General features: G+C 41.2%; 2 protein-coding genes across 2 annotated transcripts in view; both read left to right on the forward strand.

The window, feature by feature from the left end:
- Positions 1–5654: 5654 nt before the first annotated feature.
- On the forward strand, positions 5655–13080 carry LOC310649820 (uncharacterized protein). Its single transcript, XM_083378615.1, has 3 exons — positions 5655–6515; positions 10811–11044; positions 12308–13080. Exons 1-2 carry the CDS (start codon positions 5975–5977, stop codon positions 10843–10845), a joined length of 576 nt encoding a protein of 191 aa, XP_083234741.1. The 5' UTR covers positions 5655–5974; the 3' UTR covers positions 10846–11044; positions 12308–13080.
- Positions 13081–16699: 3619 nt separating this feature from the next.
- TMEM245 (transmembrane protein 245) overlaps positions 16700–18994 on the forward strand; it is a 121268-nt gene continuing 118973 nt past the window's right edge. Inside the window, exon 1 of the mRNA XM_083377083.1 lies at positions 16700–17326. Within this exon, the coding sequence (XP_083233209.1) occupies positions 16778–17326 (549 nt within the window). The 5' untranslated portion in view covers positions 16700–16777. The remainder of the gene's footprint in view (positions 17327–18994) is intronic.

Here is an 18994-nt window from a genome sequence, read left to right on the forward strand (position 1 = left end):
CTGGGTAGGTCTTATTTTGGGGAAATGGTATACATCTTTCATATAAATGATAAGAGTTTGTGTAATTTTCCAATACAGAAATGTATGCCACATTTTGTTTGAATATTGTTAAAAGGGTTTTATCCAGGCTAATATTTCACCATTTTTCTTTTTAATTGTTTGTTTAAGGACACTTCTGGATAGAATGGAGAGAGGTACACTTGAAAACCAGGTGTGTAAATGCAGAAGTGACCACTGGTGACCTGCTACTTAGTTATTAGATCTGAAAAACATGGCCCCACAACTATTACAGATGTGGCTTAGGTAAGCCTGAATTTAATAATAATAATAATAATAATAATAATAATAATAATAATAATAATAATAATAATAATAACAGGAGGAGGAGGAAGAAGATGACAACTGGATAGTGGATTTTTTTTTTAGATTTTGCAAGCTGCCATAAATTTGTTTAAATAAATAAATTAAAATATAATCCTGTCATTTTGGCAGTGTATTAAACTCAATGAGGCTTATCAGTACATATATGTTAGGACTGGGTTGCGGTGTTTAACAAAGGTTGGCTTTTACTTGGCAACTGATGTCTAGGGCAGGGCTTTTCAACCTTTTCACCCATTGTACCACTTTTAGGATAAGGCAATGTCTGAGTACCACCAGTCGCCCAGCAAGCTGTCAAAAACTTTAGGTTCTCCATCTTTAGATCTCTTTCTTCTAATTTTCCTTCTGAGTTACTAGTTCCTTTTTTGTAGTCATTGTCTGGATTTGTAAGTTTAGGTTAGAAAATTGTTCTTTTATCCCATTTGCATTATTTTTAGTCTCATCATGAAATGAAACAATTGTCTCTTGGATTGATTTCAATAGAAAAAGAATTCCTTTCTGAGATTCATTAATATTTTCTTGTTGGTATATCAAGCTGAGGGTTTTGGAGACAAGTGTTAAAGAAGTTTTTTTTTATCATTTGAGGCTAAGTATGAAACACCTATTTTGTTTTTGTATGTAGTCTTTATAGTCCAACACAGATAAGCAGCCCAAGAGGTTTTTTTTTTCCTTTTCCCAGTTGCAGTCTGGAAAAGTGAAAGTTTCCAGGAACAACAAAGGGTCTTATTTAAGTCCGGGCTTCAAGCCAAGTTTGCTTTAAGCGTAATAAATTGTAGTGACACTAGATGTCTTTGATACCACCTTCCAGTTTACCAAATCCAAGCCTATTTTACAGACTTTCAAATATCTTTTCTAAAAAAAAAAGTCTGAAAATAAGATCGGGTCTTATATTAATTTGTGCTCCAAAAGAAGCATTAGGGCTTATTTTCCACTTAGATCTTATTTTGGGGAAAATATGGTACTAAATGCATCCATCTGGCTGATGGTCTTAACTGGGGCTGATTTTTAGGGTAGAACTTATATTATGAACATCTTGAAAAATGACGCTAGAGCTAAATGGCGAGGGTCCGGGATATCTGAGGGAACACCTGCTGCCGGCATCAAGCTCCCTTCGTCCAGTGCGCTCCCACAGGGAGGGTATTCTCAGGGTGCCGCCAGTAAAAGATTGCCGGTGGATAACACCCAGGGGGAGGGCCTTCTCAGTGGGTGCATCTGCCCTTTGGAACCAGCTGCCAATGGAGCTTAGGACTGCCCCCGACCTCCGTTCATTCTGCAAGGACCTGAAGACCTGGCTCTTCGAGCTCTCTGGCCCAGGCTGAGAATTTTAATTTTAATTTTAACTGGGGTTTTTATTTGTTCAGGGATTGATATAATTTTTTAATTGTTTTTAACTTTTGCATTTTTTGTTTTAATCACCCTGTAAACCGCCCTGAGTCCTTCGGGAAAGGGCGATATATAAATATAATAAAATAAATTAAAATAAAATAAATAAATATTTTCTGGGTAGGTCTTATTTTGGGGAAATGGTATACATCTTTCATATAAATGATAAGAGTTTGTGTAATTTTCCAATACAGAAATGTATGCCACATTTTGTTTGAATATTGTTAAAAGGGTTTTATCCAGGCTAATATTTCACCATTTTTCTTTTTAATTGTTTGTTTAAGGACACTTCTGGATAGAATGGAGAGAGGTACACTTGAAAACCAGGTGTGTAAATGCAGAAGTGACCACTGGTGACCTGCTACTTAGTTATTAGATCTGAAAAACATGGCCCCACAACTATTACAGATGTGGCTTAGGTAAGCCTGAATTTAATAATAATAATAATAATAATAATAATAATAATAATAATAATAATAATAATAATAATAATAATAACAGGAGGAGGAGGAAGAAGGTGACAACTGGATAGTGGATTTTTTTTTTAGATTTTGCAAGCTGCCATAAATTTGTTTAAATAAATAAATTAAAATATAATCCTGTCATTTTGGCAGTGTATTAAACTCAATGAGGCTTATCAGTACATATATGTTAGGACTGGGTTGTGGTGTTTAACAAAGGTTGGCTTTTACTTGGCAACTGATGTCTAGGGCAGGGCTTTTCAACCTTTTCACCCATTGTACCACTTTTAGGATAAGGCAATGTCTGAATACCACCAGTCGCCCAGCAAGGTGTCAAAAACTTTAGGTTCTCCATCTTTAGATCTCTTTCTTCTAATTTTCCTTCTGAGTTACTAGTTCCTTTTTTGTAGTCATTGTCTGGATTTGTAAGTTTAGGTTAGAAAATTGTTCTTTTATCCCATTTGCATTATTTTTAGTCTCATCATGAAATGAAACAATTGTCTCTTGGATTGATTTCAATAGAAAAAGAATTCCTTTCTGAGATTCATTAATATTTTCTTGTTGGTATATCAAGCTGAGGGTTTTGGAGACAAGTGTTAAAGATGTTTTTTTTATCATTTGAGGCTAAGTATGAAACACCTATTTTGTTTTTGTATGTAGTCTTTATAGTCCAACACAGATAAGCAGCCCAAGAGGTTTTTTTTCCTTTTCCCAGTTGCAGTCTGGAAAAGTGAAAGTTTCCAGGAACAACAAAGGGTCTTATTTAAGTCCGGGCTTCAAGCCAAGTTTGCTTTAAGCATAATAAATTGAAGTGACACTAGATGTCTTTGATACCACCTTCCAGTTTACCAAATCCAAGCCTATTTTACAGACTTTCAAATATCTTTTCTAAAAAAAAAAGTCTGAAAATAAGATCGGGTCTTATATTAATTTGTGCTCCAAAAGAAGCATTAGGGCTTATTTTCCACTTAGATCTTATTTTGGGGAAAATATGGTACTAAATGCATCCATCTGGCTGATGGTCTTAACTGGGGCTGATTTTTAGGGTAGAACTTATATTATGAACATCTTGAAAAATGACGCTAGAGCTAAATGGCGAGGATCCGGGATATCTGAGGGAACACCTGCTGCCGGCATCAAGCTCCCTTCGTCCAGCACGCTCCCACAGGGAGGGTCTTCTCAGGGTGCCGCTGGTAAAAGATTGCCGGTGGATAACACCCAGGGGGAGGGCCTTCTCAGTGGGTGCACCTGCCCTTTGGAACCAGCTGCCAATGGAGCTTAGGACTGCCCCCGACCTCCGTTCATTCTGCAAGGACCTGAAGACCTGGCTCTTCGAGCTCTCTGGCCCAGGCTGAGAATTTTAATTTTAATTTTAACTGGGGTTTTTATTTGTTCAGGGATTGATATAATTTTTTAATTGTTTTTAACTTTTGTATTTTTTGTTTTAATCACCCTGTAAACCGCCCTGAGTCCTTTGGGAAAGGGCGGTATATAAATATAATATAATAAAATAAAATAAAATAAATAAATATTTTCTGGGTAGGTCTTATTTTGGGGAAATGGTATACATCTTTCATATAAATGATAAGAGTTTGTGTAATTTTCCAATACAGAAATGTATGCCACATTTTGTTTGAATATTGTTAAAAGGGTTTTATCCAGGCTAATATTTCACCATTTTTCTTTTTAATTGTTTGTTTAAGGACACTTCTGGATAGAATGGAGAGAGGTACACTTGAAAACCAGGTGTGTAAATGCAGAAGTGACCACTGGTGACCTGCTACTTAGTTATTAGATCTGAAAAACATGGCCCCACAACTATTACAGATGCGGCTTAGGTAAGCCTGAATAATATAATAATAATAATAATAATAATAATAATAATAATAATAATAATAATAATAATAATAATAATAATAGGAGGAGGAGGAGGAGGAGGAGGAGGAAGAAGAAGAAGAAGATGACAACTGGATAGTGGATTTTTTTTTTAGATTTTGCAAGCTGCCATAAATTTGTTTAAATAAAGGCCTCGTGAACAGGACAGCCACACACGGCAGAGGTGCTGCTTGGGGCCGGAGGGGAGGCCGGGCAGATTGCAGGCACTGGTGGCAGTGCCAACATGGAGGGACTCGCCCATGTGATCATCCTACAGCCCCGAGCAGCGCCTCTGCCATGCGCATCTGTCCCGCTCACATGTGCGTTTGCCCTCCATGCTGCTGCCGCTGCCAGTGCCTACAATCTGCCTGGGGAACAGAAAGGAAGGTCTCAATAGAGATATACAAGATGCTGATTTCACACATTACTAGAATAAGATGGTCGATAAGATTGAATATTGTATAATTATATATAAATGGTATGTATATAAAATGTATATAAAACACAAAAATGATGTAAGACAAGAAGGAATGTCAGAACATTAACACTTTGTCCAAAGTTTTAAATAATAAAATTTGTAATAATTTTTTTTTTAAAAAGAAGCAGAATTGTGACAGGGCTGTCTTAGGACTCCTCTGATCTTTCCTATGTACAGTTGCTCTCTTCTGCATGGTAACTACTCACCATGTCAGAAATTGCAACAGCTCTGAAATATTGGAATTCTTACTCTTCTCAGAAAAAATAGGGCACATCAATATATGGATATTACTTTGGAAGCAGCTGAGAATAAGGATACTGGATCTATTATAATAATAATAGCTTGACAAAGGTTGAACAGCCTGATTAGAAGACTGTGTAGTTTTAAAAGCACATTGTAACATCATCTTTTATTCCTTTTGTATCTACAGAAGTTCAGAAGAGGGGGAGGAAGATGAAGAAGACTAATCCTACTCAGTGCTTTTTTTTTGTAAAAGAAAAAGGTGCCAGAACTCACACATGTCATACAACCCGCCTTGCCTACCCTACAAGGTTTCATCCCAAAAAGGTGCCGGAACTCCGTTTTGAGCATTCTATGACAAAAAAAGCCCTGATCCTACTTATCTAAAGCAGTTATTACTAAATATTATATTATTAAATACATTATTTGTTATTCACCTTTTTATTTTATTGGGATCTAAGATGGCGGACGTGCAGGCGGATGTGTTAGGCTGAGCTCTGCAGGTCCTAGAAAAGAGGTGTCCTAGGAGCCCCTCAGGGGTGTTTTATACCCTCTGTGTTGGGGTGAAGTGCAGTGGCAATGATTTAGGCAGCTGGACAAAGCTGTCTGCTGCCTGCTAACCTGGTTGTTGGCGTTCCACTGGGCTGTTGGTCTGCTGCTTGCCGGGCTGGATGTTCGCGGCATCTTTCCGCAGTGTCGGGCAACCTCCGAGCTGCTTTCGACGGCGTCTGGCGTTTTCGGCGTTTTCGGCGGCTGGTGGCGGTGTTTTCGGCGGCGACGGAGCCGGCGTCTTCGGATGGCTCCCGACTGTTGACGACTTTGGCGGAGATGTTTGCGGACCGCTTTGGGCCGTTTCTTTGGTCGTCCTGGTTCTGCTTTCAACTATGTCGGCGACGGCGCTTTCGGCCCATTTCGATGGCGACGGCAACGGCGGCGGCGTTGCTCCCGGGCCGTTCTGGGCCACTTTGTTATCGACCGCTGCGGTTTGGCCTGCTCCTCTCGGACTGTTTGTCCCGCTACCGCCGGGCCTTTTCGGCCCGCTTTCCATCGGCGGTGGCGATGGCGTCTCCTGGATTGTTTTCGGCTTCGGCGGCGTTCTGGTGGCAATGGTGATGGCGGCGGCGGCCGTAGCGGCGCTCCGGCAGTGGTAGCGGCCTCGATGGCTCGGCGGTGGTGTTGTGGTCGACCTACCTTCTCCTCTGTCTGCTCTGCTTGCTCCAGATGGTCTGGTACCCTCACTGTTTCTGGTGGCCCCGAAGGTTCCTGGGTTACCCGGTTAACCCCGGTGGAGCCCAGTGGAGCCCAGCGGACCCTGGTTATTCCGGAGGATCCTGAAAGACCTACGCTCTCCATGGCACCTGTTGTGATCCAGTCGGTGCCGTTGGATTTTGAGGGGGCTCCGGGGAAATCAGTAGACTTGGGGGAGTCAGACTTTGTAGATCACACTCTGGAAGGCCCCAATGACTGTAGAACTGAGGGCCCATGGAGTTGTGGCCAGGTACAACCTCCTGGAATGGTGGAGCAGCGGAGGACTTGGCCGTTAGCAGAGCAGACTATGATGGCTTCCTACATTACTATACTCCTGCCTTTACAAACTATCGTGCATTGTCTTTTACACAGCATCCCCAAAGGATTCAGAGGACCCTGGGTATTAGCCACCGTGAGAGGGTGGCTTGAACTTACATCTGCTGCCCCTAGAGGTGAGAGCTCAATGGGGCATGCTATACCCAGAGTGGTTGTTTCAGACCAACCCCCCCCCGGGAATTGGCTCTGCGACCGTCGTGAGAGGACGGTGGTCGTCCTGCCCGGGGGGTTCACCCAGCTGAGTGGCAGTAGCTGGGTGGAGGGCTGGGACACCTATTTATCCTCTGTCTAGATCCTCCTTATTGACTATCGACTATGGACTGCCTTTTATCTGGACTGCTCCTTATGCCTTATTTTAAGTACTCTTTCACGGACTTGTTCGCCCTCAGGGGTGCTCCCCCTTCCTGGGTGCGACCCGCCTTTCTAGCTGCTTATAATCTCGAGGAAGGGCCCATTTATTGGGACCCTGAGAGATGGCTGGGCACGGGTAGGGGCCTTCGACGTAAACCCAACAAGAGGCCCCTGGTTATTTTTTTGTCTAAATTTTTTTGGGGGTTAGGGAGGGGGGAGGGTACTGCTTACAAGCGGTGAGGCACTCCGACCCTCTGGTTCCGCCCCGAGGTCCCAGGAGTGAGGATGTGCAGCCTCCTGAGCTCCGGCTGGTGTACTTGAATGCCAGGTCTGTCGCTAACAAAGCTCCTCTCGTCCGTGATTTGGTCGAGGGTGAGCAGGCGGACCTGGCTTGCATCACGGAGACTTGGTTGGGCCCAGAGGGCGGGATTCCTCTGGTTGATCTTTGCCCACCAGGTTTCCGGGTGCTACACCGGCCTCGGGCTCAGGGTAGGGGTGGGAGTGTGGCTGTTGTTATGAGGGAGACCTTGTGTCCGCGGGAGGCCACCGTTCCCTAGATAGTCGGGTGTGAGTCTCTCTTCTTGAGATGCGGCCCTGGTGCACAGTTGGGCTTGCTGCTGGTGTACCTTTCGCCTAGTCATGCAGCAGCAGCCCTGCCTGAGCTTCTCAATGTCCTCTCTGGGTTGGTGATTGAGTTCCCGAAACTTATAGTTTTGGGGGACTTCAATCTACCATCTCTGGGAGGATCATCTGAGTTAGCTCGGGAGTTCATGGCTTCCATGAGGGCAATGGACCTGACGCAAGTAATTTCTGGACCGACTCCTGTGGGAGGCCACACCCTTGACCTGATTTTCTTATCTGGACGGTGGTTAGATGATCTTGGTGGGGGCTTCCCAATTGTTATGCCCCTGTCATGGACCGATCATCATCTCCTGCGGCTGGTCTTCCGTTTTGCCACCCCCCGCCGTGGGTTCGTGGAACCAATTAGATGGTACCGCCCCAGACGCTTGATGGATCCCGAGAGGTTCCAGGCAGCGCTGGGGTCCCCACCTGCCTCCTTTGCTCACAGCTTGGCAGATGCCCTAGTGGAAGCCTGGGAAAGGGCAGCCACTGAGGCTCTTGACCAAGTTGTACCCTTGCAGCCCCTGACCCGGTGCAGATCCCGTCGAGCTCCATGGTTTTCCGCGGAGCTCTGGGAGATGAAGCGTCAGAGATGGGGCCTAGAGAGCGGTTGGAGATCCAGCCGATCCGAATCCGACCGATTGCGACTAAGAGCCTATATCAGGTCTTATCTCGCTGCGATAAGGGTGGCGAGGTCTAATCACTTTGCTACCCTTATCGCGTCCGCAGATAATCGCCCGGCGCCCTGTTTAGGGTGACTCGCTCCCTCCTTAATCAAGAGGTGAGAGAGGAACCCTTGCAGGGTCGTGCCGAGGAGTTTAACCAACATCTGTCGGACAAAATCGCTCGGATTCGGACCGGTCTGGACTCTGACTGGGCAGAGTCTGATGATCAGGACACGGGCGGTCTTGTCGATATCACCTGGGAGGAGTTTGATTCTGTGACTCCGGAGGAAGTGGACAGGATTATGGGGCGGCTGAGCTCCACCACGTTTATTGGACCCGTGCCCTTCCTGGCTGGTCTATGCAGCCTGGGAGAGGACACGCAGCTGGTTCCAGGCAGTTATATTGGCTTCTTTGAATGAGGGTAGCTTCCCTGCCGTCTTGAAAGAGGCGGTGGTGAGGCCTCTCCTCAAGATGCCTGCCTTGGACCCAGCTGTATTGAACAACTTTCGTCCGGTCTCCAACCTTCGCTTTCTTGCGAAGGTTGTTGAGAGTGTGGTGGCGCATCAGCTCCCTCTGGTCCTGGATGAAGCGGATTATCTAGACCCGTACCAATCGGGTTTCAGGCTCGGGTACAGCACGGAGACGGCATTGGTCGCGTTGGTGAATGATCTTTGGAGGGCTCGGGACAGGGGACATTCCTCTGTTCTAGTCCTATTAAACCTCTCAGCGGCTTTCGATACCATCGACCATGGTATCTTGCTGCGGCGTCTCAGGGGACTGGGAGTGGGAGGCACGGTTTTACAGTGGTTCTCCTCCTATCTCCAGGGACGTTCGCAGTCGGTGTTGACAGGAGGGCAGAGGTCGACCGCGAGGTCTCTCGTTTGTGGAGTTCCTCAGGGGTCGGTCCTCTCGCCTCTCCTGTTCAACATCTATATGAAACCACTGGGTGAGATCATTCGTGGCTTTGGAGTTGGGTATCATCAGTACGCTGATGATACCCAGCTTTTTCTTTCGACCCCAAACCACCCCAGTGATGCCCTCAACGTGATGTCCCGTTGCCTGGAGGCGGTTCGGGTCTGGATGGGGAGGAACAGGCTTCAACTCAACCCCGACAAGACTGAGTGGCTTTGCATACCTTCATCCCAGGCCAATTTGGATATTCCATCTCTCTCCATGGGGGGTGAACTATTACCCCCCGTAGATAGGGCTCGCAACTTGGGAGTCCTCCTAGATTCACAGCTTACCTTGGAAGATCATATAGTGATCTATATGATCTATAAGATCACTAGGGGGGCTTTCGCCCAGGTTCGCCTGGTGCACCAGTTGCGGCCCTATCTAGGCCGGGATGACTTATGCACGGTCACTCACGCGCTCGTGACCTCTCGTCTGGACTACTGCAACGCTATCTATATGGGGCTGCCCTTGAGGACCACCCGGAGGCTCCAACTGGTACAGAATGCAGCCGCGAGAGTTGTGTTGGGAGTCTCCCGATACTCCCATGTTACACCTCTGCTCCGTGAGCTGCATTGGTTACCAGTTGTCTTCCCGTTAGATTCAAGGTACTAATAATGGTGTTTAAAGCCCTACATGGCAGGGGTCTGGAATACCTCAGGGAACACCTGCTGCCGGCATCAACCTCCCTGCGCCCTGTGCGTTCCCACAGAGAAGGACTCCTCAGGGTGCCACCGATCAGAGAATGTCGATTGGTGGCCCCCAGGGGGAGATCCTTCTCTGTGGGCGCTCCGGAACTATGGAATCAGTTACCGGTAGAGCTCTGGATGGCGCCCGATCTTCGCTCCTTTCGCCGCAATCTAAAAACATTTTTATTCGAACAAGCCGGCCTGGCCTGATGGGGGATTGGTGGGGTTTTTATTGCTGTATTTTTGGGGTTTTTATAAATGTATTGTATTAATTGTTTTTTAATGGGCAACTATTTAATCTTTTAATATTTGTAATTTTGCATTTTATTCTTGCCCTGTTCACTGCCCTGAGTCCTTCGGGAGAAGGGCGGTATAGAAATATTAATAAACTAAACTAAACTAAACTAAACTAAACTATTGTTATCCTTATCCTATTTCAGAATAGCCATTCTCCTATCTGGAGCAAATGCAGTTGTATTGGGCTAAGGTTCTTATTACTCCTGGCCCTAGTGGCTACCCATCATAAAGTCTATAGATTTTGTGGTGTTTTACAAATATGTAGAACATTCACATGGCATTTCTATATGGCAAGATTACCCTTGTATGTATGTATTCATTTATTTATTGCATCTCTAGAAAATTTTCAATAATATTTTCAGCTTCCCAAATGCAGAATACAGTATCAGATCTTTTTATATCTATAACTAAAAGTATGACTATAAAGTATATCATAAAAAAGTAGCAGGAAGTGAAATAAGACAGTGTGATTAAATCCACAACATTTGCAGTACAAAATGAAAATGTAACATATTAAAAAAGACTGGGGAATGTAACAATATTGATTTGATAGCAAAATAGAAAAATTAGTTCTATAAGACTATTCTCTTTTTTTAGTGAAAACATTCTATTTTCCTCACTTCATTTGTCAGGAGCATCTGAAAACAACATTTGAGAAAGCTATCATAGTTCTAATTGAGAGATGTGAGAATATAAACTCTAAAATGTTGTCCATAGATGTTGAGCCCATTCCAATTGTGGCAGAAGTGGAAGGTCCTAGAAATCTGATTTGCTAGCAATGATGGGGAAGTTTGGCAAGTCCTTGTCTAAATACCTGGGATTATTTTCTTTTGTTAGGAAAAGCAACCCTTTCAAGGGGGCAGCAGAGCTAGCAAAGTCCATTGTTAAAACAAGGAATCTCAAGACAATAAATCTGACTGAAGATGAAAGGATGAAGTTTGGCCAGAGTTGACTCCGGAGACTGCCTGGAGAAGTCCAGAACTCTAGAAGATAGGCTTAAGATACAGAAGGATCTCCACAGACTTGAACATTGGACACTATCTAATAAAATGAAATTCAGTGGTGAAAAAAGTAAGGTTCCTCACTTAGGCAAGAAAAAACAAATGCACAGGTATAGTATAGGTCAGGGGTAAGCAAGCTTGGCTCTTTTGTGACTCGTGGACTTCAACTCCCAGAATTCCTGAACAAGCATGTTTGCTCAATAGTAGCAACTGTGAGCGGGATCTTGGACTCCTAGTGGACAGACATTTAAATATGAGCCAGCAGTGTGATGCAGCTGCCCAAAAAGCCAACTCATTGCTAAGCTGCATTAACAAAGGGATAGAATCAAGATCATGTGAAGTGTTAATGCCACTTTACAATGCCTTGGTAAGGCCACAGTTGGAATACTGCATTTAGTTTTGATCATCACAAAGTAAAAAAAATGTTGAGACTCTAGAAAGAATACAGAGAAGAGCAACAAAGATGATTAGCGGGCTGGGGGCTAAAAGGTATAAGCAATGGTTGCTGCAATTGGGTATGTCAAATTTAATGAAGAGAAGGACAAGGGGTGACATGATAGCATTGTTTCAATATCTCAGGGGTTGCCACATAAAAGAGGGAGTCAACCTCTTCTCCAAAGCACCTGAAGGCAGGACAAGAAGCAACAGATGGAAACTAATCAGAGAGAACCAACCTAGAACTAAGGAGAAATTTCCTGACAGAACAATTAATCAGTGGAACAACCTGCCTCCAGAAGCTGTGAATGCTCCAACACTGGAAGTTTTTAAGAAGAGATTGGATAGCCATTTGTCTGAAATGGTATAGGGTTTCCTGCCTGAGCAGAGGATTGGACTAGATGATCGCTAAGATCCCTTCCAATTGTAAGGTCCCAGTTCCTTACATGAACTTGAGATATCATATCAATCTAATCAGATAAGCCAAGTGGAGACTTCTTGATCAAGCAGCACTTTATTTGATCAAATTAAGCAGCTGGGTGGAACGCTGGCAGAATTACGTCCAGAAGTGCCTCACCTTAGAAAGTTGGTAGCATTGCTTTATAAACTTTTTTAGCCAATGAAAATCAGTCAACAGCCATTACATCATAAGAAAGACATCAATCATTCCTGTACACTCCTTTATTCCCTCCTTCAGTATATTGCATCCATTTACATGTTTCCCATGTTTGCATGATATTTCCCTGGTGCAAAAGCCGATTACAAAAAGCAAGAAAGCAACTGTTAGACTAAACAACTTCCCTTTGCTCCAGAACCCTTCATTTCCTCCCTTTAATTTTGTAACAGAATGCTTTCTGTTACTTGGTGGCCAATGACATATATTCCTTTGTTATTGCAGTGATAATCAGGACCTTGGCTGGCTTACTGGGTTTATCACTACTTACAGAGGATGCTCTGACCCTCATCCCCAAGATGGTTGAAGTAACTGTTCTTTGGATAACAGGAAACACCATGGAGCAATTCAGTATCTAGTAGCTTGGAAACACCTCCCCTCCTCAGAAAATGAGTGGGTCAATAAACACCATGTTAGGGCACCAAAGTTACTTAAGAGGTTTCATATAGAACATCCTAACAAACCAGGCTAACATTTATATTTTATTTCCTCTACAGATCTTTCTTTTAAGGAGGGCAGATTGTCAGAATCCATTTATATCCCATTCCTAAATCCCTATCTGTATACTCCCAAATCTCACACCTCTCACTGAATTCTGCCATTCCCAAGGAGGAGGAGAAAAGATGTTTATTGGCTATCCCTATCCATTAGATGCAAGGTTGTTTATTCAGCCTGCCTGGAGGCCGTCATCAAAGACCAGGGAAAGAACCTTTGAACTGAGAAGAACAAAGAAAGGGGAGGGGGAGAGATTCTGGTTTGTATCTCCGATTAGAATCTGAAGGGGAGGAAGTAAATGTCGTAAAGGCATGGAAGATCCCTCTTCCCATGGAAGGTTTTGACACCTAAACCTTAATTGATCCTGGACTGACCAAATGGACTGAAGGGAGGGGGCTTTACTTGGGAACACTTTAAAAGTATCAATCTGCAACACAGTTTCCAGATCCTGTCTAAATTTTCCACTGACAATCATGTTTTAGTAAAAGCTCCTGCTTGGACAATCCTGTCTCCAAGAGTTCTTCTTTCCTAAAACGTGGATTGGGGTGGGTCCTGACACTTAGTTTTCTCTATGTAGGAAATCTCTTCAGTGAAGATAGGCCACAAGAATCAGGTCTGCTCACTTTTTTTATTAAAAAAAAGATTTTGGACAATGTCGAGGATAATACAACATTGCATCTGACACAAGTGGGGTAGAAGACAGAAATAAAATATTAAAATAATATACATACATCAGAAACAAATGCAAATGCATGTTAGAAATGAAATGTACAGGCATCCAGTCCAAACCAAGAATAAGGTAAAAGAAAAAAGAAAAGAAATGCAAAACAATTGCAAAGAGGGCACTAGACCTATGTGATTTCTTAAATGTAATCAGTGTATAACATGATATTATTAGCAGTAATAATAATCTTAAAACTCAGCAGTATATTTCTGGAAAGGCAGGACTGATTTAATTATCTTTCCAAGTCCATAAAAACATCATGTCAGTACCTTCTTAATAGACTAATTCCTTAAAGATGAAGGCGTTTTTGAGATAAATAACATGACTAAATATCTCTTCCATCTAGCACTAAAGTGATCGTACATCAAAGAGGTCAGTTCTGTGGATAAGAATATTAATTTTTACCTGTACTATAAAGAAAATATTAGTCATGTCTTTATTTAAACTTGGCAATTCCAGCAGAATTAAAGAATAATATAGGAAATGCTGCATGTGATTTGAAAGAAACTTCTTTAAAATGTTGATTGCACAATTTCTAATTAAGAAGGTATAGAGTCTAAGTTGCATGCCTACATATAATTGAGTACACACTTAGGAATATACTACTTTAATGTAGTTAAAGGCTTAAATAGAGTGGTTATCAGTAAAAAAAATTCCAATTACCAGAACTAGCTTCTGTTTTCAAGATTTTGGATTACATAATTCAAACAGGCATTATGTAATCACCTATTTAAACATTTTAATGTGTTCAATTTTGTGGCCATTCCTATCAAAGAACAACAAACAAGACAAATCTTTTAAAATACATTCTCAACTTAGAACCACAATTGAGCTCAAAATTTCTGTTGGTAAGCAAGATAGTTAAGTGATTTTTGCCCCATTTTATTTATTTTATTATATTTATATACCGCCCTTTCCCGAAGGACTCAGGGCGGTTATGTCCTTTCTTGCAGTGAATCATTCAATTGTTAAGTTAGTAGCACAGTTGTTAAATGAATCTGGTTTCCTCATTAACTTTGCTTGTCAGAAGGTTGCAAAAGGTGATCATATGACCCCAGGACATTGCAACCATCATAAATATGAACCAGTTGCCAAGTATCTGAATTTTAATAATCTGACCATGTGGATGCTGCAACATGTCACTTTTTCAGTGCTATTGTAACTTCAAGTGCTCACTAAACAGATTATTGTAAGTTGAAGACTACCTATATTGTGGTTTTAGGAATACACACACAAACTGAGAGTTTGTGATAGGATATTATGATAGTAAAAAGCTCATCACTACTATAATGAGGGAAGCATGTTACATGCTAAGAGTATTATGGGATAGATGAAGCTTAAGCACAAGTACTAGATATGTAAGTTTGCATTAACTGATGTATGATCTTTTTCTATAATTTTCTTGATTTAAAAAGGAATAAAAGTTATGTACAAATAATATTTAATTGTCCTTGTTAAAAGATCAGTGAGATACCCTCATTACTTCTGTGCAGAAATAAAGTTCCCTGAGTCTGTATGTCTTTTGGAAACATACATCAGATTAAAAAAATTGTCAGGTGCTCTGGCCAACAAATTCATAAAGGAGATTCTCTGTGTGATGACCAGATATAGTATGGGTATATTTGGCTTGGCACAGAACTTTTGTGAAAAAGATCTGGGTAAATCATAAGTGTTGTGTTGCTAAAAAAGGCAAAAGCAATTATAAATTCTGTCAACAGTAGTTGTAGATGAGGACAATAGTTCCTGTTGAAATAAAAAAGTGAAATATAAACCTATTAAACAAATGCATATTCTGTGTTGGTTATATTATCTAGAATTTTATGTTTTATTATTTTAATAAAGATGGTATAAATACTTTTAGCATGGCATCCATATCTCCTTCTAAGGTTCAGAAAACCTTGTTTTCTTTTTAATGAGTCACTTTTTTAATGTGCATAAACTAGCCTGTTCATAAACAATAGAGAGCATATTTTATACTTTCAAGTTGCAAGTCCAACTGGGAGAGTTAGTAATGCAACCCATACATTTGCTGCTTGTGGAATACTATCTAAAGTCAATGTTCTCTATTGTTCAATAGTCACATGTAATCAGTATCTTTTATTTGATCACTTGTTTTCTCACATATCAAATATACTAAATGTATGTCTCATTTATTTGTATACCCTATAAAAAATTAATCCTCTCCCCATAAACACTTTGGTTTTGCCTGAAATACTTGTGATTCATATTGTTGGGTAAGAGCGAAAAAGCCACTTTTGTAAAAGATATATTTTTCTCTTTCAACTTCAAAGTTCCTTCAACTTTATGCAACTCAACATGCCTGACTTTCTATACACCTTGTTCAGATACTCCTGTTCTGAGTGCTACCTTTTAAAGATTCAAACTAGAACAGGCTTAACTGAAGAAAATAGTGGAATAGTATAGAAATAATGTTCTTGCTCCCATTTGTACTTTAGAACAGCACAATCATGTCCTGACATCTATTTTATTCCTTTCCTCCTTGATTTTATCTTAATCTAATTCTAACTTATCATTAACACCTTAAACATTCATCAGCTATACATACTACTATTGCAAGCAAGGTAACTCCATACTGGGTGCATTTTATTTTTTTAACTATATTGCATTGTCTCTAATAAATGTTACTTACAGTCCATTTCTCTAACCAAAGTATTTTAAATTCTGTATCTATTTTCTTTCATATCCATTTCTTCTGCAGAAACATACTTTTGTACTTTTTTCAGGCTTCCAGAAAATAAGACAGAAAGCCTCTAAAATTTAGAAAAGAAATTGCATTTGTTTTATAGATTGATAACTTCAGACTAATTTAAGTTTCTCACCTCATTCCCTCCCTATATTGTTCAGAGATTAATGATAAACTTTGAATTAGGATTTTCTGACTATGTGGTTGATAGAAGAGGGTATTTGTCGCTCAGGGCTGAATCATGGGGTCCTTGGTGCTCTGAGTTTTCTTCCAGATGTTTTGCTGAAGTTTCTATGCATTAATTGAAAATTACCAAAGTTAAATGAATACAATGTCGACCATGTGTCATATTTTATACCTGCCTGTTGATGTCCTGAATAACAATTTATGATAATAATAACAACACATATCAAATGAAATAAAATTTTATGGCACAAAACCGCTTAATCGGTTGGATTAAAATATCCTCAAAAATGGTAAGGATTCTGTCAATCTTCAGCAGAAAAATGTTAGCTTTTTAAATAAAAGCAGGTATACGTGTTCTATGCGTAACGGGCAGCTGTTACATTTCAGGCTCTGTTAAAAGCCGAATGCCAGTGTGTGCGTTCCCGGAACCGTATTTATTAATGCCTAGTGGCTGAGATAGGGAATTGCATTCCCCAGAATTCAGTGCGGCCTCATTGCTTTTCTACGGTTGGTGCGGTGCTTTTTTAAGCTGGAGTGTGGTGAGATGTGGGACATAGCAATAATATTAACGTCTTAGCTGAGCGATATGATTAAATACAAGTATGATGATTCTTCAAGTCCGATATCAGAATCTGAACTGGACCCAGATCCTCTGCATTATCCACCACCTCCTCCTCTGCAATTGCCGCGTCTGGAGAAACCGCTGCGCCAGGCCTTCTACAACACCGGAGCTCTGGTGCTGGTGGGACTATGCTGTGGGGTGGGAGTACTCATTTATTTTATCCTCGAGGCGTTTTTGCGTCCACTACTGTGGGCTGTCCTATGCGGCACCTTTTTGCACCCGTTCAAAAGTTCCCTGACGGCATTTGGCCGTCGCTGGCTGCGTCGCCTCCGCCATTCTAACACACCAGTATTTTTGGCTACTTTCTTATCGCCACTGTTTTTTGCTAATGCGGCCGCCGAAACATTGGGCAACGAGATCATACGGCGCCGTCGGCTTCTTCTCCTTTTGAGTGCCGGAAGTCCCGTTTTGTATGGACTATACTGCGTCGGTACTTCCTTTGGAGTCCAGGTCGCTCTTGAGTATTCCGCCAGCATCATTTGCCGAGGACTAGATTATTTCAGTAGCCGTTGGGTAAGTTATAATAAACTTTGTGAAAGTAGCGGCATAGGTGGATTTACTCGTTATAGCGAGTTACATATTAACCAACCACCACGTCCGGCCCAGCCTGTTGGTCAGTCTAACCCACGTGAATTAGCATTACGAGTAAATTTCGGAGAAAATTCATAGGTGGGACGCATGCGTGAAGATTTTTGAACGAACAAGTTTAACCAGTAGCGACTTGAATTACCTCAGTGCAATTTGAACTAAGGTTACCCCCCTCTAAACTGTGCTAAACTTCAAAATCATTGAACTGAAAGGCATTAAAAATGACAATGCTTTTTGAAAGTAATGAGAGTCTATAGGAAAGAATTGAAAATAATTATTGAGCGTCATTTAAATAATTTCTTGTTACAAATGTAATCGATTAAACAAGAAACAGATCATAGAAGGAATGAAATGGATTACAGAAAAGTTATATATTGCTTTTTTAAAAAGCTGGATTTACAATACGTGTTGTTTTGATTGAAAATATGGTATCAAATATAAATGCAATAATGCTGTTTCTACTTTATTATTTTAATTGCTAATTCTAATATTTTGTTTAATATAATTTTAATGCTTTCTCTTCATAACAATGCTTGTATTATTAGACTAGAATTTCAATGTTTAAGAATATTGTAGTAATAGATTTCAAGGACATCGTGACAGTCTTCTGGGATTGTAATAGACCTTGAACTAGAAGTATGTGTACAAGCTGTTTTGGTACCAAATGCTTGTCTTGTATTCAGTCAAACTGTACATTTAAGCAAGAAACAAGCAGTCGCCATCCCCTTCTTACCTATGATGCATTTCTCTATTTTTTTATAAATTTAAACAGAGTAGAACCAAGCATAGATTCATTTGTAAGGCATATGAGCAAATAAATAAATGAAGCTATTTTTCAACAGTGTATAAATCAGATAGAATATTTTTTAACATTAGGGAAGATTAAAATTGCCCTAACAGGTTGAATCCTAAGTTTAACCCACTAGTACTTTTGAGTACAGAATAAAAGAGTTAATTGATTTTAAAAATCAAAGTGATTATTGTTTCATGGCTAACTATTTCAACCTGTTAGGGCATTTCTATTCCTAATGTTAAAAAAAATAGGGAAGGTTGCAGTGTTGCACTGCCTTTTAAAAGATTAATCAAGATCACTTGCATCATAAGTGATGTGGGAAGCAAGGCAAAGCAACAGCCCAAACCTTGCTCCCAATTATTCTTGGAAAGAATGAGAATTAGCAGCCCACCAAACAGTTTTCCAGTAGTATGTTGCTATCCAGAAACCTGCTGGTCAACCAATTGACTAATTGCTGAGGGTTTATGGAGAACAGCAATATTGAAATCCCTTTTTGAGTTGCTGGATTTTGGCACTAGGGGCTGTATGGGAATTCCCTTAATTATTACTAGAGGTAGATTGTACAAGTTCTAATGATGCAAAATTGGAGAAGGGGACATTTGGGCACCATAAAAAATGTGCTATTGTCCTCGCTTCAAATAATTTGAGTGCTGCAAGTATAGAGTGAACAACCTGCCTAAATGTAAATCTTTGCTTTTCTCTACATTGAAACTCATTTTGCCCATTGTTCAAGTTGGTCAAGATCTTTTTGGATCCTGAATTTGTCTTCTGGGGTATTGGCTACTCCTGCCAATTTGGTG

The sequence above is a fragment of the Vipera ursinii genome (assembly GCF_947247035.1).
Source record: "Vipera ursinii genome assembly, chromosome: Z".
Taxonomy (NCBI): domain Eukaryota; kingdom Metazoa; phylum Chordata; class Lepidosauria; order Squamata; family Viperidae; genus Vipera; species Vipera ursinii.